The sequence below is a fragment of the Rhea pennata genome, chromosome 4 (assembly GCF_028389875.1).
Source record: "Rhea pennata isolate bPtePen1 chromosome 4, bPtePen1.pri, whole genome shotgun sequence".
Taxonomy (NCBI): domain Eukaryota; kingdom Metazoa; phylum Chordata; class Aves; order Rheiformes; family Rheidae; genus Rhea; species Rhea pennata.
The window spans coordinates 25,743,300-25,764,186 of record NC_084666.1 but is presented as its reverse complement, the minus strand read 5'-3'; the positions used below and the strand labels follow the sequence as shown (position 1 = coordinate 25,764,186).

The following is a 20,887-nucleotide window of genomic DNA, read 5'->3' as shown; positions in this document are numbered from 1 at the left end:
GGTACGTCTGTAGACGCATACTGGAGTGAGTCATTCAAACTGGGCTGAAATAACTGGAAAGAATATATTATGTTAAGCCAGCCAAAGCTAAGACAAAGAATAATTTGCAATAGGTAACAGAATGTTCCTTAAATGCATTCAATTAGCTAAGAGGTATAACTATTTCTGGACTATAATCTTCATATTTTACATTTTTTCAGGCACATGGGCACAGTACAGGTGAGATTAAAAAAAAAAAAAAAAAGATACAGTGAACTCAGATATACTCCTGATGTCTGTTCCTTTTACAAAAGTCAGCAGGTTTAGAAATAGTCATGTTAAAGGGAAAGAGGACACTTGGAAGCCTTTCTTTGTTTGGAACAATTTATTCACAACACAATAGATAAAAATACCCAATGGTAAAATTCAAAAAAACAGAAGTTCCAGTGCACTTTTTAAACACCTTGCCACTTTATTAGAAAAAATATTTAGAAAAATAATTACTATAGGTAAGTAGAAGAAGCAGGTATAGAAGTAAAAAATATGACTTCCTAATACAAAAAATAAATCAATCTCCTGCACCATTACTCATCTAAAGAACACTTTTTGGTTAATGTTTTGAGGATATACATCTTCCAAGAGAGATTTATTTCCAGAAATTAGAAAAACACACTGACATAATGATATTTTTATGCAGTCCCTCCTACTTGCAACTAACTTACCTATGGCATTTTAAAAATTTATAGGAAAAAAAATGTAACTCAATATCATCCTCTTAAAATAGTCATTAACAAAAATGAAGTCTTTCTGGAAAAGGAGCCAAGGAAAAGAGAACTACACTACTGGTATCTTTTGCAGTAGTTTATTTCAAATATGTTTTTCAAATATGACTGGGTAGGAATAAAAAAAAGCTAAATGGATTTTAGAGGCAAAAGAAAGACACATCAGGATACATTACAGCAGGGGTGGTGGGGATCAAATACCAGATGATATTCTAAAACTAGGCAATATTCAAGCAGAAATATGCTTTATTAATTCATTTAAAAATGAATTACATTCATTTAAAAATGAATATAACATAGCTTCTGAATACACTGAAACTTTCTCAAGCTGTTTATATACAGGAACATTGACTTCAGCTATCAACAAGTAGTATGTGCTGAATCTTATCTTGAACTGCAATGTGAGAAGCGTCAGAACAGATAGGAACTATGCGTACAGGGAAATCATCGGCCTAAATTAAGGATGGTCACCTTCCACATGCTCAGGGGCCCTTTCATTCTCAACCACGACTCAAGGCAAAATCAATACAGCTGTATTTCTGTGTCACTAATGCTGCTTGACCCAACACCCATTCATACCCACCTCTTTCCCTAGCAGCAGGCCCAGGACTGTGCCACCACATGAGGTAGCCTCCTGAGCACTGGCATTCCTGAAAGCCAGATGCAATCGCCTCAAGAGGCAGGTTCAGCCCACGGCCTGTCAGCAAGTCCTCTGTGGTCTTCCTAGCTCATGCAGATAATGGCCAACTTTTACTCTGCCCTTTAAGTCAACATGAAGCAGTTCCCTAGATAATCCTGCAATGAATGTTATCGGTAGACTGTAGTGTTTTGAGGAGAGAGCAAATGAGACACAACATACAAATACATCTTTCCTTCTTCCCAAAAAGCTATGTTTTTGTGGTCAAAGATTCCAGAGGGCACCTCCGAGTCTTTTTACAGCTAGCACCAAAACTCTAAGATGACATATACCCAAAAGATGTTTTTCCTCTAAAAATATACTCTGCCTTCTGAACACTCCCCACCTCCGAAAAAAGACTGGAAGGTCTCCAAAAGACTACACTGAGAGTTTAGATTTCAGAGAACTGTTGGGTTTAGTAGGTTAGAGGAGTTCAAATTACAAAAATAATTGCTGTTTAAGATCACATAGTCATAAAATCAAGGTGCCAAGAGCAACACTGAAAGATTTTTCTCCATTTGATATACTTACCAAACCTGCAATGGGGGTCGGCAGTCTATTGATCTTTTTTACCAATCCCGGTTTTATTGCATTCAGCAACCTGTCATGAGAAAGGAGCATTTATAAGTGATTAGTCACAAAACCCAAATTATCAAACACTTGTTCCTAGCACATAAGCATTTCAGTATGACTGGAAAGGAATATTCTCTGCTTTCTCTCCTCCTGAAAGCACACATATGTACCCCAAGATTCAAAACTAAAATGAAGAAAAGATAGGAGGAAAAATATCCAGAGGAGAGTACCCTGACAATTGTTTTTAATGCCCTAAATTAATCTAGAGCACATCAGCCTTCAAGGGCTCTGCTTGAATTTTGTCACATTAGTAAGTCTATATTGCCTAGAGGCAGGGCGTGCTGGAAAGGCTTGAGAGCATAAACCCAGAAGGCATCTGGGTATCACTATAGCTTGGGAAGAACTGACTATCAGTTTCTCCACTGCAGGAAAGTGTGAAAGAACATGCCCTTTATGGGTAGCCCTTCTATTTTTCTGCATCTGTACTTGAAATCAAGCCCTATCCTTGCATGTGTTGTGGAAAGCAGAGGTCCCCTTAAAACATAAATGCCAGAAAACAAATAAAAAGGGAGTCCAGAAAAAAAAAACTCACTATGAGAATAGCAGTAGGTCAATGGTACCATAGCTGAACATTGTTCCAACAGTGTCCGAAGACTAGCAAACCCTCTTTCCTCTGAAAGCTGAAAATTCCGAAGTTCCCCCAACCCATGAATATACTATGAGAAGTGCTGACATGGTTCGTTGTTATGATATTTCAAAAATTACCAAACCTCTAAAAGCTGGGGAATTTTCATTATAAAATCCCCTTGCAACAATCTGTGTTTCTTCACCACCCACATTGCATGAGAAAACCCGTATGCCTTTTATCCAAAGACTGGAAATTGTATCAGTCCAATCAATTGGGAAGAGAATCATCACTCTAAGACACTCACTTCAGAGTCAAGATTTTTAAAAAGAAACAAAAGGATGTCTAATACTTTAAAACACCCTAAAAATGTGAATATCCACTGTGGAAAAGGGGAATCACACTTTTTGCTGACACTAGGCCTTCAGACAGCCTAGCATAATCATGAGCAGCAGAACACAATGTGAATAACATTGTGTGTTTTTTTTTTTTTTTGGGGGGGGGGGGGGGGCAATATATTTCCTTGATCCTCTTGCAGTTAAAATCTCTATAACCCAAGCTCATATAGACTATACCTGCCATCTGCTTAAGGGAGAATCTAATACTAGCTGTTATGTCCTACAAATACACAATGACAAATATATTTACTATATTTACATAGCAAATGATATTTTTTTTTCCCTCTCTTAAATACACAGAATGGCATGAAAAGAACCACACATTTCCTATTATCAGCATCTTATTTCATAGTTCATAAACAGACGCTACTTTTTCCCCAAAAGACACTCACTTATCTTTCAGACTTGCACAGCAACAACTCCAAAAACTAATATTTTACATTTCATTGCTACAACAGACAACTTAAGAATTTTTCCTTCAGGTGCCTCTTTCTGAATACGGTGACTTCAGTCCAGTATCCTAAATCTGCAGTGCCTATTCTCTTTCAGGGAAAAAATGATACATTAGCAAATGCATCCTATTTTCTTAATTACTCATATGTGAATACATCAGGCACTGTAACTGGTATTGCAGGAGTGCACCAAAACCATAGAAAGGAACAATAGAAAGTAAAATACAGAGGTCTTAATGGAAACCCCAAATGCTAAAGCCCGTTCTAAATAAATCTTCAAAATGGCTTATACAGGCTTCCCTATGAAATATGGGAGAGGGATAAAATGAGAGGAAGGAAAGTAGAAGGCAATGAAAAACATTTTAGACCACAGCTTGGAGTTTGAAGAGGAAGGAAATAGGATGGGGCAAGACAGAAAAGCCCAAGGAAGAAAGGTCTCTGTTATTAAAATATTTACCTCCTGTTGGAAACATCTCTGAACTGTCTGGCACTAAAACCTCCAGGACTTGCTCACGGGAGATCATGCCAAAGGGAGCTTTCTTCCAGAGCAGACTGACTGCTTCTGAATTATTGCCTCATCTAGCGCAACGGTCCAGACGCCAAAATATCAAGTGTCTTAAGGCTTGCTCAGCCACCAATCTGGATGAAAGTCATACTGTTTATGCAGAATGTCTCAATGGTTGCCTTCAGTCACACAGCTGGTATCTGTTCATGCTTCTTTAAAAAGCTACTGAATACACCTCTTCCCAGCAAGGTTCCACTCAAGCTAAATTCCCCATGCCTGCTTAGACTCACATACAGAGTCTGTCCTGACATGAAAAGTTCTATCAACTACAGCAGGTTTCTGCCGAATTACAGGGCGTTCAAAAAACCTAGGCATTTTGCACCTGAGACTTGGCTCAAGGCCCCCAGCCTAAGGGAGAAAAGTTCACAGGGGAGAAAACTTTTTGTAACTTTTGCCTCCCCCCCATGGCAATCCCTTTCCAGCCTCACTACAAGAGCAGCTCCAGGCTTGATGTGTCCCCCCAGCCTAACCTGAACCCTAGGACTTAGCTGAGCCTGACACCAAGGCTCCCAGCCTCAGTTCCTTGCAAAAAAAGTTAGCGAGAGGGAAAGCTTTTTGCAGCCCAAACCCTCCTCTGGCAGCCTCTTTACAGCCCCAGTACAAGGACAGTCCATGCTTTGTCACCCTCCCGACTCTAGCCCTCGGCTGTGCTTGGCCCAGGACATGATCCATTTGACAAAGTCCCCAGGGGGAGTTGCTGTTGTCAGCTAAGGTGAGATGACCTCCCAAGTCACTTCCAAACTCACCTATTCTACAGTTTTATTCTATATTAGCATTTAAGAGGATCATATAAATGTATGTATTGAGCTAAAGCAATCAAACTTTTTTTTTTTTTAATTTAACACATTCACAGACTGAGCAGGTCTGTACAACCCTGCAAATAAGCAAGTGCACAGTATCTTTTGCTCATACACTTAATTTTTCCAAGAAAACAAGTGAAGATAGGTTTTTCAGCACAAACTCCTTTTTTCATGTGTGAAATTTCATGTGATCATTGGGAATAGCTTTCTAACTGCAGATAATACAAATCTTACAGTTGATTCTAGTAAAATTGTAAAAATACAGCTACAATAAGAATAAATAATGAAAATATCAGTCAGAAAGTGAAGGGTTCTTTTTATTTTACTTCATAAAGGTAGGCCTATGATAATTACGAAATAGATCTTCAGCTTTGCAAGACTAACTTAAATTTCTAATTGCTGTTCAACAATCTATTTGTTGCATGACAGCATTATCAGATAGTCATTCTTGCAATGCTGCACAAAGAAGCCACTCATTTTTTCCATCACACACGTGCTCAGCTTGCACCCTACAGGACAAGATTGTTCTTGCATAGAAGCAAGTGTAATTAATTACTTTTAAAAGGTCCAGCCACAGTCCACTTTCCCTCTGGAGTCTACTGGGGCAGTTGACATGAACTTCACTTTTGCTTATTGCCATTTATATACAGGTCACAGCAGCACTAATAGGTCTTCTACTTCAAACATTCTGGGGGTCTTTGCAGATTTCTAAGACATGAGGTATATCTTCTCTTCACATCCAGAGCAGTGCAACACTAATGTAAAATATTTATATCCCCCTACTATAATTCCCCCCCTACCTTCCATCAGCAATTATCCCATGGACTATTAGCATCTGATGCTAATATCTCTTTATACACCAAACATCAGCTTCCAACTCTCTGCTACATCTTGCTCTCAGGCATTTTCTCCTCTACTCCTCCTGCTCCCATTTTTCCTTATTTCTGGGATGGTTGTCAAATTATTACCATTACTCATTCCCAAGTTTGCTAGTACCCACCAAGAATCCTAGAGGAAAAAGACTGAATCCTTTCATCCTTCCACCCCACCACAGATCACCAAACTTCCTAACAGTTGGAAAATACTTAAAGAGCAAGCACAGGAGATTAGAATTTAAAAAGACATCTCTTCCAAACCAAATAAAGGAACTCACAATGAAGGTTGTTGGTTTTAAAAAAAGAAAGAAAGAAAGAAAGAAAAAAAAAAAGGTGTCTCTTCCTCCAGGGTCACTCACCCGACAGCAGAATCAAGAAGGATGAACAAAAGCATCGCGGTGTGAACCATTCCAATTAGAATGTAATTACACAAGTGTGTGGTGACCTGTTTATAAACATTTATGCTGTTATTTTTCTACACCACTCAAAAAAGATTTTGTAAAAAAACATCAGCTACCTTTCAGAAACCTTGACAAACTGCACATGGCTGAGTACTGCAGATATCTGAAAAGAGGTTATATGACTGTTACCAGAAACAGTTATTTTTCTGCACTTAGATGTAGAGCAAATCTAGATACCTGCACTGTAGACATCTATAGAGAAGCTGAGGGAAACAAATCCAGCATCTATTGTCCAACCTCACAGGTTATGTCTGAAAATTTTAAACCATATTACATCCTCACTCAAAAGAAAAGAAAAGAAAAGAAAAGAAAAGAAAAGAAAAGAAAAGAAAAGAAAAGAAAAGAAAAGAAAAAAAAGAAAAGAAAAAAAAGAAAAGAAAAAAAAGAAAAGAAAAGAAAAGAAAAGAAAAGAAAAGAAAAAAAAGAAAAGAAAAAAAAGAAAAGAAAAGAAAAGAAAAAAAAGAAAAGAAAAAAAAGAAAAGAAAAGAAAAGAAAAGAAAAGAAAAGAAAAGAAAAGAAAAGAAAAGAAAAGAAAAGAAAAGAAAAGAAAAGAAAAGAAAAGAAAAGAAAAGAAAAGAAAAGGAAAAGAAAAGGAAAAGAAAAGAAAAGAAAAGAAAAAAAGAAAAAGACAAAACAACCTCATATTCTTCTGGAATCACAAATTCAATCAGTTAAAAAAGCATCAGAACTCCTGCTGAATGGATAACTCTAGTGCATTAAATTAAACCTCTAAAAACATATTTGTATTGCAGGAATTCCTTAGGAAACCATCAAGAATACAGTGGCAGAACAAGTGTTACTGCAGCAAGGTAGAATTCATCAGCTTTCACACACACACAGTCTTCAGTCCTTTACTTCACCATATTTATTTCTATTACAAAAGTTAACTCTATCACCTTCATATCAAGTCACACAGGGCAGGAAATCAGCTGAAGCTTTGCTACAATATATATTTAAGGCTCTATCCCTAGACCATATTAGATGAGTTATTTCTAACATTTCTGCAAATACTTGACAAAGCAAGTTATTGTTGTATTATATGTACAACATGTAATACTTTATAATTGCGACTAAAAAGTATGTGGTCTCCCATGAAATGAAAAGCCTCCACTGTTTTTACACTCTCGTACCTACCTTTTCTTGTAGTAGGAGTACATCTGAAGGCACTTGCTCAAAAATAAGTTTACGGCATAAATTAAGATGCTCTGCCTCTTGATCAGTCTAGCCAGCTTACTAACAGTGATCAGTCTATCGAAGGCAGCGAGGTCCCCTATCAGCAGGTTCAGACGGAAGGTTGAAGCCTGATGCACGTCAGATTGTACTGAGGCTCTGGATGACCATTTCCCTGAGCACCTTCTCACTCACACTAACCCTTCCTTGCAGAGAGGCAGTCCTCCTTCTTGTGCAGTAATAGCCATCAGGGTACAGGGATATTGTGAGGGCATCAAGGGCTGGCGTGCTTGCTCTGAATGTAAATGCCTGGCCCCAGTCTTGCCCCAAAATAAGCATTGCAAGCATTGATTTTCCCAAGCACAGGTTCTACTCAGGCTTTCAGACAGTTGTATTCTTCAAACATAAAAACCCACAAGCGGGTTCATATTCTAAAGAACACAACAAGACCTCTGTACCACCATGAACCACATATTCTCACATATTCTGCTATGCTATGTTCAGTAAGCTGCTGTATAAATGGTCAGAGAGTAGTAGTGTTGAGGTTGGAAAGAGAATGCTTTTTTTTTTTTTTTTTTTCAAAGTTATTTGTACTACATTTCACATTCTTTCATCTAGGAGACCAGGTGTCAACGGGACAGGGCCAGCTACGCAGTTCTGAGAACCAGCAGAACAATTTCAAATCTTCCACCACTTCCTCCTTATTCTTTCCCCTCCAGCAAGATATTGCTATTTTAAGGTCTGACACCACACAGTCAGGGAATAGTGGTGGAAACAGACCATGTAACATTGTTCTTCAATATTGCTTTCAATAGGAGAATGCAGGTACATTGCCATGACTGACTCTTCTGGTTGTTGGGGTTTGAGGACCAGCAAGTATTTTGGAGATGACTGGTAAAACAAGTTTAAGGAGGGCTTTTAAAAATTCAGCTTTCACACAACTTACTTCTCACAGAGAACATTTTAGAGTATTAATTTTTAATCTTTGAAACAAATGAAATGATATAGGAAGAAAATAGAAAGAAAAGAAGTACAAAGAGCTCTAATACTCTCTAATTTTGGTACCTCATACAACTCGAACCTAACCAAAGGTATGACATTGAAAACCCAAGGAACATTTCAACAATAAAAGGAGCGAAGATATGACAAAAGAAATAGAGATAAGATAAAATAGATCTTAAAAAAAAATCAAATAAAATATGATGAAAGTAAGAAACAACCTCACCAAAAAAACATCCAAAAGCAACCCAAAACAGGATAAAATCAAACCTCTTCAGATTTCAGCCATAAGACACAAGTGTCTGTACACACATACTTGATCCTATCCTCAAGACCTTCCTGCTCTCTGCTAGTATTTCTGCCCACTTCCTCTGGCATTTATGTACTTGTACTGAGTCAGTTCAATCCTCTGTTCCTCACTCCCCTCCTTGAAGTTATCTTGCCATTTTCAATCCAGTATTCACATTCCCATCCTTTCTTTCCCCCACGCCAGGCACTGGCTTAGATTCTTTAGTAGCTAGCTATTAAATGAAGCTCCATAAGACTTTGCATAGAAGCAAAAACCATAGCACAACCTTACCTCATGGAAACAGCAAGGCACAACGGAAGTGGAAAGTTGTTCCATTCCCACTCTTATAAGGAAAAACTAGGTCACTTCCTTTCCCCTGTAAAAAACAGCTCTGATGGGTATGGGAAGAATCAATTGCTCTATTCGGTACTGTCCCCAAGGCTTGACATTCCAGGAGATAAGGTATCTCCACAGTAGGACAGACAAGCTGAAATCAGTACTAGCCACTGTGTGACTAACCTACAAGACCTTCCTGGGGTTGTTTATCACCAGTTAAGAATGTGAAAAACTTCTGCCAGGAAGAGAAGGCGTTTCAGACAACAGCTGATAAAAGATCTAATGAAAAGCAGCAAGACAACTGCACATAAAATTCCTTCAAGAAAGCGTCAGTTAAGAAAATATTCAGAGAATGGCTGCCAAACTCAGCCTCCAAGATGACTTTGTTTCTAAGAAGAAATGAAAAAGAAGCACTTTCAGAAAATAACCTTCAGAAATGGGAAAAAGAGAGGTTGACAGGATGTGTGGTTCACAGATGAATCCAGGCTGAATGGATAGGTACCCAGCAGAGTCCTTTGCTCAAATAACAGACTGCACTCCAAAAAAGAAAGCTGACTAATGAAAGGAACTTAAAGTAAGAAGGTATTTCATATTTGACAGTTCAGAAAATTGTATCCATGGAATACCTTCCAGTGGACACTTCTCTTTTTTAATTTTTACACATTCACTTTCTAACAAGCAATATTCTAGCACTTGATAATTATTAGCCCAGATAGTTTCAATATCTAGGCATTTCAAATTGGTGCTACAGTGGCAAATTCATAATGCCCCAAAACAGATTGGAAAGAAAAGTCCACTATTACAGTCCTACATACGAACGAGCCAAATTGAAACAGAACAGACAATGCAAAGTCAAAAGATCTCTTTAAAAAGGAAGTGGTAAAGAAGTTTCAAAATATACAGATGCTCTTGAGGTCACAAAAATATTTTTGGGAAAACATTCTTGAGTGATTGCTAATGATACCCCTGGTATTATTTATTTAGGATAAAAGAACAAGGTGCTTTTTTAACAAGCAGGACAGAACCAACTTGGTCATATAAAAGGCTCATAGTGCAGGTCGATAAGTAAAAGGAGAATAAAGAAGTATGCAGATCAATAGGATTAAAAAAACAAGGAAGCCAAATACAGCATAGCATGGATATTGCTCTGCCAAAGACTAAAAATGTGAACGGGATAGAGGTCTTGCAAAACAGCCCAACCAAGGCAACAGAGAAGATTGTGTAAATGCCTTCACAGGGCTAGAATTCGTATAGATCTTAGCACCACAACGAATGATGCAAAGAGTATCCCACGTACCTGTAGATTTACAATTCATACATAGTTTTACACTAAGCAGTAATAGGCATGGATAATTGCCCAAAGTATGGCTACAGAATAATTTCTTCAATGTACACTCTTGGAAAGCTGAAACCTCTCACAGGATAACCTTGCTTTTGCACATCAGCATTACCGAGTTGCACTGAAAAAAAAATCTGTACATACAGTCTGCTGTCTGAGATGAGTTTTCTTGAAACATAAATCAAAGTCAGGGCATTCTGGTTGTATTCAAGCAGTCCCCTCAATGGCTATTCTCCCCTCCTCATGCACACAGCTGAGCATCACGGTTATGTTACCCTGACCCCTCACCTCTTCATTATGGCATAGTAATAAAAATGGAAGATTAGAAACTCTGCATTCATATAAAACTATTTCAATGTCCTCACATGAACCTAAATCTTAATGCTTAATGAGCCTTGGGGCCTGTCTCTCTGAGCTGGAGACATGCCAATCCATGATGCTGATAATATTTTGGCTTCAGAGTACACAGCCTGCGAATGCCACCCCCTGCTCACCTCAAGGCACAGGTCACATTCAAAATTTCAGGTATGCCTAGGAAATTCAAATACCTTCTTAATCTCCAGGAACAGCAAATTCAAGCAAAACTTAATTAAGCACAAGCATAAGCATTCAGGCATCCACTAACTTCTTCAGTGAGGTATCTGGCAAGACAGGAGTCTCTGTGCTGTACACTATGCAGCCAAGTCTTAAATTGTTGCCAGGCCTACACTACTGACAGATCAGTAAAGTAAAATATCTGCAAAATACTACAATCAAAGAAGAAGACTGAGTACTGATTTCCCCTCTAAGGTCTCTATAAGTGATGTGGCAATTGTACATAAATGATATTAATTTGCACATAGAACTTGATTTTTAAACAGCAAAGCAACTAAAATACCATACATACAATTATAGCAGTCCTGAAGTCCAGTTCCATATCTAACATTACCACTGACTCAGAAGACAGTTTTATTATTCCATAGTGTTACACTTGTACTGACCTGGCACATACCCAGGCCTTACTGAAAACAACATTCACATCAACCTGAAGTTTGGTGAGATGCACTATGGCCATGGTGCAAGTCAGAAGAAACTGAAACTGTCTGAGAATAAGCAGCTCATTCATCACCAGTCATAAGGAACATGAGCCAAGGAGACTTCTTATTTACAAAAGAAAATTATTCTCATGACAGAGTAAATGATAAATTCCATTAAGCAATTCTTGGTTACAATCAATTTCAGCTCCCTCAGATTTATAGCTAACCTTCATTTTTTCTTTAAATATTATTAAAATAATCTATGTGCATGAACAACTTCTCATTTTTTAAAAAAGTAAAATCTAAAAACTTTATTAGACTTTTAAAAAAGCATATATGCTTAATATGCACTGTTGAGGGGAATGCCTTTCCCAGATATTTTCCTCTGCTAGAAAAAAATGTAAAATTTTCCCTTTTGTATTGTTTTGACTGTACAAAGCCAATTTTATCAGGATTGCTTAGATATAATGAACAACCTTTCTATTTGCTCTTTCAAAAAAATGGAGAAAAATTTATGGAGTGAATTATAGTTTCAAACAATAAGCTGAGTTTTTGCACATTTTATTAAGTTATATAATACCACATACTAATATACATGTGTGTCTTAAGACACACAAAAGAAAGAAAAGTTTGGAAAAAGCATGTAAGCTGGTATCTAGAATAGTATATGCAAGTGACATCCATCTTTTATCATACATGGTCCCCTACTCTTCCACTTTTACACCGTGGCTTCTCAGGTATGCAGTCAAATTATCTGTTAGAACTTCCATGCTTGAGCTAAATCAAAGCTTTATTACGACTGCACTTACTGCTATAGCTTGAGTTGCAGGCAAACATAAAGCAGACATGCAGATAAACTGTCCTAATACAGAACCCAATGTATTATGTACAACCATGATGATGATTATGTATTTTACTGCAAAGCCTAATCATGTGTGCTGATATCTGAAACAGGACTCAAACTATTTGTTATTTAAGTACATGGTCCAAGATCCATATCACAACTGTTATTTTTGTTTTGACTCTTCTATGATTTTATGATTTCATCCTAAATCCTGACAGGTATTAGATATCTTGGACTAACTCAAATACGAATTTTCAGGGTGTTTGGACCCTCCTACTGCCTAATTTCAGAGAAAACTTGAGAGCAAATATGATGTAACTGCATGCCAGAAATGCTTAAAGGCATGCTTCCCAACTCATTAGAAGCTTTCACCCTCGATTAGTTAGATCAAAGCAAGTAAATAACTTGGATTTTCCAAGTCTCTTATTCCTACTTAGATTTCGGTAACTGCTGAGTATCCATTATGAAAGAAGGAATCCTGCAGTAGCAGAGGAGGGCAAGGGGAGATTGGAAAGGCACTGCTCAGCTTAGAAAATGCACTTGCAAGAATACTAGAGCAATAACAGATGGACAAGCCTGTAAGAAGACATATGTATGTTTGTTTTCATATAATAATTTTTAAACTTACTAGTAGCAACTGTTGCATGATGAAAAATAAAAACATCTACAATCTCCACACCTGCTGTTTAAGTAAAGCAACAGAACTAATCAAATCAGTGGGACAAAAGGAGGGAGATTAGCATATATGTTTTCTTTTGCAATCAATCTTTGTTCAGATGCTTGAATCTGTAGACAGGAACACCTAATCATTGCAACAACCACATCTAATTTATTCCTGATTAATCCTGTAGCTTCTTAGGCTATCTGGGTCAACACTAAATGTTAAAGCTATGTAACAACAGAAAAAGGATGTGTGCTGGGGTGGAAACTGGGGATTTCTAAACATATTTGCTGTTAGTGCTGTTGTATTCCTGCCTCATAGAGCCAGCATTGCTCCACATCTCTACGAGGGGCAGATTTGCCCACCCATGCAGCAGCATAGCCAGGAAACTCCGCAATCTTTGCGCAGGACAGCAGGGCAAGAATTGCTTCTGCTTGGCCCTGCCTGATGCCCCTTACTGAAATTACCATCTGCACTGATGTCAGAGAGCTATGCTAAAGAGCCATGAAATCATTTCAGAAAAACAGAAGTAGTAGTCATTGGCTTCTAAGCACAGCTGCGCGAACAATTAGAGCTGGTACCATCAGGGGAGACTGCACAAATGTCCTTTCAGATCCACAAAGAAGGACGGGCTTGTGTGACTCTCATCTATCAGCTTGCAACTTCATGGCATCCTCTATTGTTTAAATATGTTCCTCAGCTCCTGAGGTAAATGTGGCAAGCTACAAAAATGCAGAAATGAGGCCAGATCTAGATGCCAGCAGCCGTACTTGTGTAAACACTACCAGAGAATCCAGCATGAGTGCTTGCAGATGCCTGTGGCCGACACAGAGTGTAAGCCTTCTCCAGCCAGTCAGGGTCTTGGTGCACAGCAGCACATCCCTCCCAAGAGTCCATACTTTTGACATCATACAGTCATAGCAGTTTTCTTTTATTAAAATATGTGCATAGTTACTAGACCGGTTACAAAAAATGTCAATGAACCATTTTATAACCAGCATGGCGATGTCTGTCTGAATTTGCAAAGAACACCACAATGCCCCACAAGTTCACATCTCAGTAGTCTGCTTATTACCAGATCGTAGCTTGAAGAGATAAGGAGACTTAAGAATTGAGAGCTTGACAACATCATGGCAGGAAAATGCTGCAAATGGCTTGCAGGAGAAGGTCACTACAGTTTCTCAAACACCTACTGAAGGAGCAGATAAGAGAGAAAGGAAAGGTCCTGCCTTTCTGAAACAGGAATCTACATGTGAGGGAGTGCAGGCCACAGGTGTTGGGATCAACTGGGTGAAGCCCTAGAATGAGTAGTGTGTGTAAGGTTGCAGCAATTCTGCTCTAGACAAAGATTTCCCTTATGTCTCTTTGCACTTGCTAGTCTGCCTATGAGGGGAACGGACTCTGATGTGGCAGCTGTCCCTCTTCCCCTCCCTTGCACAAAATGCCTGCAAAGTCAGAGGGCAGCTACAGGCGCACGTCTGGGAGATTCAGGGTCTCTGTCTGCCTGGTGACCTCAGTTTCCAGGCCTCTAGCTGCTGGGCTCTCTCAGCATCTAAGTTCACTTTCAGTCCTCAGCACAAAACATGACCCTTAATAGAGCAGACAATAAAAACACTGAAACAGTGGGCCATGCAGAAGTAAGCAACAACTCCACCCTTACACAGACATCATCCACATCAGTGACTGGCAGTGAGTTACCAGTTAATGAACATTAGCACTGGCCCTGTGAAGATAAACCAAGGCAAGTTCAGCTTTTTGCTAAATCTTTCAAGTAACAAACCAGGTAAGCCAGACTAAAGGTAATAAATCCTTCCACCTTCAGAAACCTAAGACAGTCATAATTTCTTTCTTGCCTTTTCTAGCTTATCAGAAACTTTGAGATCAGGTCTTCATCAGCTTGTTGGGAGTAGTTGTGATAAAAGCATGATACATTGGCAAGAAGTTAAGGGAGAATTTGAATACCACTAGATTTTCTTCATGAGGTACCCACCCAGCAGGTGAGGTCTCTGCTAAACCACAAAAGCCCTGCCCACAAAGACAATTTCGCCTGTTGCAGCTTTATCGCCACTGCTTGACTAAACAGAAGAAACAAAATTAACTATCAGTGCTTCACCTGCTGAAGTCTGTAGTTTTCAAATATACATTTAAGGCTCTCGGTGTCAAATAACAAGTAAGCTGAGCTCTTTATTTTATAGCGGACACAGAATCAGTAAGCAGAAAGCTTTTCTTCTTAGCTTCATAATTTGCTCATCATCAAAAAGCCAAACTCAAAGGGCAGGCTGGTAGCTCTCTGGTTAATGCTCTGTAGCATAACAGAATTTCATCCTCTAACCACAACAGCCAGGAGCAGGAAGCAAGACAAACATCACAGCCCCTCAAATTTGAGGAGACCCATCCCTTCAGACTGGTTTGCACCGGTCCACAAGTGATAAGCAAGGAAAAGCAATTTGTCCACCATCATAGAGCAAGTTGGTAGTATAACTAAATGTGGTCTCTTGACTACTTATCCCCGGAGCCCTCAGTCTCCTAAGAACTATATACTTACGTCTTCAGTTACTTAAGCTTCACCTCTTCACTTACAACATTTAAATGAGACTCCCTCTGTTTAATCGCAGCTGAGATTAGAATCTAATCCTGGAATACACATCCCTTACTCTTTATGCCACACAACTCAACCATAACATTTAAAGAGCACTGTGAAGTGACTCAGCACACAGTGCTTTTATCAAACACACTGAGGAGAAGGATCTTGTGCAAAAGCAAACCTTATAAACAAAGAAGTAAACTCCAGGCTCCTTCCAAGTTACATAACATTTGATCAAGAATAACTACAACTTCTCTCCTCCCAAAGCCACTCCTCACCAAAGACATGCAATCAAATAATCAAATAAGACATGCATTTCCTTTACAGGTTTTAACAGTCAGAATTCAAGCTATTTGATTAATAACACTAATGAGACATAAAACAGTATTTACACCAGTTGGTTTCAATGCTATCCTAAGCTACCTAGGGTTGAGTTACAGAGTATTGATTCAAGTATATGGCTGAAAATAGAATCCAAGTTCCAGTATCTTTCATAGTGTAAAATATAACCAATAGCTACAGTGTAGCAGCTTAGCATCTCAGGAAATCTCATTTATAAAATTCTGATATGCATTCAGTTCTGCACCAGCTCCATCCTTCTGATTTGCAAAGACAACTTCTACTTCAGTGACAACCCTGCAGGCCTGGGGAAAGAAATCAGCCCATACAGATGATTCAGAGCAGTGGATTTTCCCAAACTCCTGATAGCTTGCATGAGATTTAAAAAGAACTATGGGCACTAAAGCACGGCTACAAAATCCTCTTAAAAGTCAACAGCTTTGGCATCTATCTTTAGTGATCACTTTGGAAGACTCAGCCTAAAAACTAGATACTAAAACCACAGAGGGAAATATGCAAGGTAACTTGGGTCTCCTGTCTAAAAATAACAAAGACATCCTTCAAACATACCTTTAAGTAAAATTCAGAGGATGCCCAAACTTTCCAGAAATTATAAAAGCAGCTAATTATAGATAGCATTCAGATGATTGAGCGTTGACACTGCTTTGACTTGGAGTTGGTCCAAAAAGGTTTACTATAGTGGAGACGTCTGCAGGTAGGTGTGGAATACTATTTGCCAATCTGCAATTAGCATCCTTAAATAAAAGGAAATCAAAAAGCAAATATCATTTTTACTTCACATTACTCACTAAGGAGCTGGGGTGGGGTGAGGGAAGCACTTTGCAAAACCTGTTTTCTTTAAGCCACATTTCAGTCCACACCATAGCAATACCATTGGCACTGAGAGGATACTGCAGTGAAATAACTAGCGTGCATAACATCAAAACTTGCAAAAGAAAACCAACAGTTGGAGATACCAGCTGAAAGTTCATTTCATCTTCAGTCAAGATTGTATTCAAGGCTTCAAACTAAAAGTGTTACTTACTCACACAGAAGAATCCCGTTTTCTAATCCAGAACGAAAATCCTTCTCACCAAAACTTCTGCCTGTCACTTGCTGCAAAAAAAAGTAAGAGGAAACAAAAGAGTGGCATCTATTAAAAGGTGTACTTCTCAAGAGCAATTCTTAACACTCAGTTAAAGCATCTGCTGCAAAGGAAATTTTACAGGCTAAGTCCTATCCATCAACTATTTTCCTCCTTCCCACCTCTTTGAGCTATTTAACACATAAAACAAAGCACTTGCCCTGGCTAGTGCAATTACATATTATAACAGAATTGTTCTCAAGAAGTAAAAAACAAAAGCAAAACAATCCCACCCCTCCACCCAAAGCCCACAATGTAGCCTTTAGAATAACATTTCAAAAATATTTTAAAGTATTTTAAAATTTTAGAATTAGTGCACTTAGACAACCTGTATACTCTTACTACTTTTCTGCATCATGTTCAAAATATTTGCTTTGGCTATTGGACTTGACTTTATGGCCTCTTCCTATCACCTTTGCAGAACACGCAAATCCAATCAGAAGCATTCATACAAGTTATTGCCCTTCAGAAGCACACCACAATACTCCTGGTCATATTAAACAATATTTCACACCACAGAGCCTACCGTAAGCAAGAACACAAACTCAACGGAGGCTGAAGTTGAGGCACCTACCATCGGCAGCCTGTCAGGCATGCTTGGAGCAGGCGGTACGTTTGTGATTATGAGCTCTTAAGCCAGCCAGTGTTGCTCAGAGATGGACCACCTAGGGACCTTCTAGGAATCCGAATCTTGCCTGAGGGTGCTGGCCACTGCAAGCATGACTGAACCTCTGTTTATATGACTCATTATCCTTTTGGCAATGCCCTGCCACTCATTCTCAAACCGTTCCCAGCACATGATGTGTTCAGTGAAAAGTAAAGACTGTATTTTATTACCACCAACAAATACATAAGAATAGTTACTATGTTTAGAGAGAGCTGAACAGAAACAAAAGAAACCGCCCAGATTTTAACCGCGCTCCAGGAGGTCTTCTCCTCATCCAGCCAAAACATTTACCGGATGCTCACAGAGTTCTCATGGCTTGGATCCAATCCTTCAGCAAGGCCCTTGCTCTGGGCATTGCTTCCACCATTGAGAAGAGTGACTTGGGGACACAGCTGTCATTACGTACCCATTTTCTACTTACTGTTCCACTCAGATACAAGACTCTTCCCCTCCCAGTTTCCTGTCATAAAGACAGCAATTTATAAAGACTGACAAGTTTAGTGCTTTCCCACGGGATTAGTGACTGCACTAGCTTTACAAATGCCAGTTATGGTTATACACAGTCTTAGACAATAACACTTTTTATCGAATTCAAGTGCAAATACAAATCCTAGAACCTAACCCAGCACTTGACCATAAACATATTGGTCCTCAATATGAAGGAACTTCTCCCTGCAAGCTGGTATGACTTGTGTATAACTTTAACACTCCCACCATACTCTTAAAGCTATCTTGGAGAGAAATACGTTGACATCCACACTTCACACAAATGTATAAAGCAGAACAACGCATTGTGCTGCCCTCATACTGCAAAAAGAAACCAGCTACAATTTGCCATTTTTAAATGATCTCTAACCTTGCTCTGCTGGAACAGATGGATAATCTAAACATTATTGAGCATTCAGGACGAACAATAGACGGAGCACATCAGAAAATAATTCTTCTTCTTTTATTTCATCCATAGAATAAAGTACGGTATAGAAATAGGAAGGACTATTTCACAACAATTTCATCCACAGGGGAAGACTTCTGTGAGGGAAAAAAGGTGATAGTCACCTTGTTTCACTCCTCAATCTGAGAGCAACATCAAGCGTTCCAGCTATGGAAGTCATTTTTTTTTACGTGTTTGTTGAACTTCCTTACTCACCAAAGAATAGTGCTGAAACTTAATACAGTTCAAATAAAAATCTACCTGCCAAAACCATCGGTATCGCTGTCATTACTACTGATGTAGGAAGCTTTCATACATAATGGCTGCACGAATAAACTCATGAAATCATGAACAGCATAAAATGCAAATGCACAGCTGGAACAACAATTCGTCTAGTAAAAGGTACAATAAGAACTGACAGTAGGTCTTTAAAAAGGAACATTGCATGTCTTTAGAAAGGAACTGGAAGTCAGTAAGGCATGGAAAGGTTTATGCCCGTCTAGATGATCCAGCTGCAGAGGGGAAACATTAATCAGCTACAAGATTTAGGCAATTAAAACTTAAGAAAAGTTCAATAGAGAAAAGCTAGAAACTAAAAACAAACATGAAGGTGACAATATAAATGTCAAAGAAAAACCCAACGGGAGCCTGAGAGGAGCGAGGAGCTGCACTCCACCTTTCCCAGGGGAAGTGAGAGCTCACTTTCCTGGCACGGGCGCACGCTCGTGCGTGCGGGCGCGCACCCTGCTCTGCCCTCGACACCAGCTGCCCGGGGCCCCCAGCGCGGGCTCGCGCACGTCTCCGCGATCCCACTTGCTCAGCACGCTGACAGCGGGAGGAGCGAGGCTTTGAACTGACTTCAGGTAATAGGACTGGCACTGCTATTTGAAAAAGGGAGTGCTGCATAGCAAACTGCATATTAAAGTTTGCCCAATCCCATGTAAAAAGCAAAAGGCAGAAAGCAGCCACGATATCACCAAACAGCTGCATGCACCGCAGGCCTAGTGGGTGGGTAGGTGCAGGGGTCTGAAAGATAGAATCAGACATCTTAAAGGAAAAATGTAAGTTGTGTCCTGCTAGTGACTAGCAAAAAGCTTGCCACTTCTTTAATGAGAGAAGAAGAGTGGTCTTTCCACAGCACACTGAAATTTAAAAGTAGAGAACAGAAGCTAAGCACAACATAATTTATTACGGTGCTTCACTTGTGTGAGAAGGAACTGTTTTTATTCATCATCTGGATGATATTTTCTCTTCTGTAAAAAGCTGTATCTTCAACCAGGGCAATTATTTCACAGTCAGACATGTTCCTCCGTTTCATTACCACTTAACAACCCAGAGAACTAAGCCTAAAATGAATAAAGTTTTTCTAAAAGGAGTATTAGCAGGCTAAACCACAGCATGCTGGCTCTCTATCACAAGCTTATGGCAACAACTTTAATACATACTTACACAGAGTAACATTTCTTATATGCAGTATTGCTGCCGATTAACTCCTTTGTTCTTTGCAGTTACACATGCCATTAAATTTATGTCATCAAGCATGGCTGTAATCCAGCCACTAACCAGCGCCATATTACACAGCTCTGTTTTCACTAAGCTTCAGTTCACATTGTTTTCCTTGCGTTTTGTATTGCTGCTGATGCTTCATGAGATGCATTGCACAGAGCTTGCAAAGCCTCTGGTGTCAAAATAGCTTAAGGGCATGGAAAAGAAAAAGTGACAAATCAGTGAGTAGATGCTGTCCTCAGGTGAAATTTATCTTGGATAACAAGATATAAAAAGTGAAATAAACACTGTCTCATCAGGGACAATGCTTTGAAAATAGCTTGATTTTTTACATGCATATTTGAAAGTAGTATGTAAAGCAGTGAACAAAAAAAAAAGACCTCAGCAGGGAGAGGTCTTTATTACTCACTATACCTTTTGGAGAGCCTATGAAGCATGACAACAAAGACAGACAGACAGAAAGATTTCAAAAAATTGCATTTGGCATGCTGTTCGGTTTTTGTCTGTTTTTTTGTTTGTTTTGTACATGGATTCATTGCATTTCAATTTGGGACAATCACTTCCTTCCATATCAATTTTCATTCAAAAATTTGCTACTTAACTGGAAAAAATACTTTGCTTGTACTTCAGGAAGTGTCAAAGTAAGGCTTAGACTGTAGCAGTCACAGGTATGTACCCAAAAAGCATTGGATCGTATAAGCAGAGTGCCACACAAGTCACAAAAGATGCAAGACAGACATCCAGATTGGGACTCTCTAAAGTAATAAATTCCTACTTTCTCACTTCCAAAATTACACTTGAGCTACTAACACGAATATGCATAATTAAATTCTGTTTTCATGAAGTATAGACAAGAGATTTCCACATTAAACAACA

At 38.9% G+C, this 20,887-nt stretch overlaps 1 protein-coding gene across 7 annotated transcripts in view; it reads right to left on the bottom strand.

Moving 5' to 3' along the window:
* The window catches only part of LIMCH1 (LIM and calponin homology domains 1), a 181,358-nt gene that overhangs the window by 97,971 nt on the left and 62,500 nt on the right, over positions 1–20,887 (bottom strand). For 6 of the 7 annotated variants that reach the window (XM_062575501.1, XM_062575496.1, XM_062575499.1 and 3 more), the window contains exons 2-3: positions 16,809–16,879; positions 1,969–2,038 (exon numbers count right to left, since the gene is read on the bottom strand). In XM_062575501.1, the coding sequence (XP_062431485.1) occupies positions 1,969–2,038; positions 16,809–16,879 (141 nt within the window). Of the gene's footprint in view, positions 1–1,968; positions 2,039–8,935; positions 9,126–16,808; positions 16,880–20,887 lie in introns of those variants that run through there. The other variant, XM_062575498.1, reaches the window with a different exon arrangement.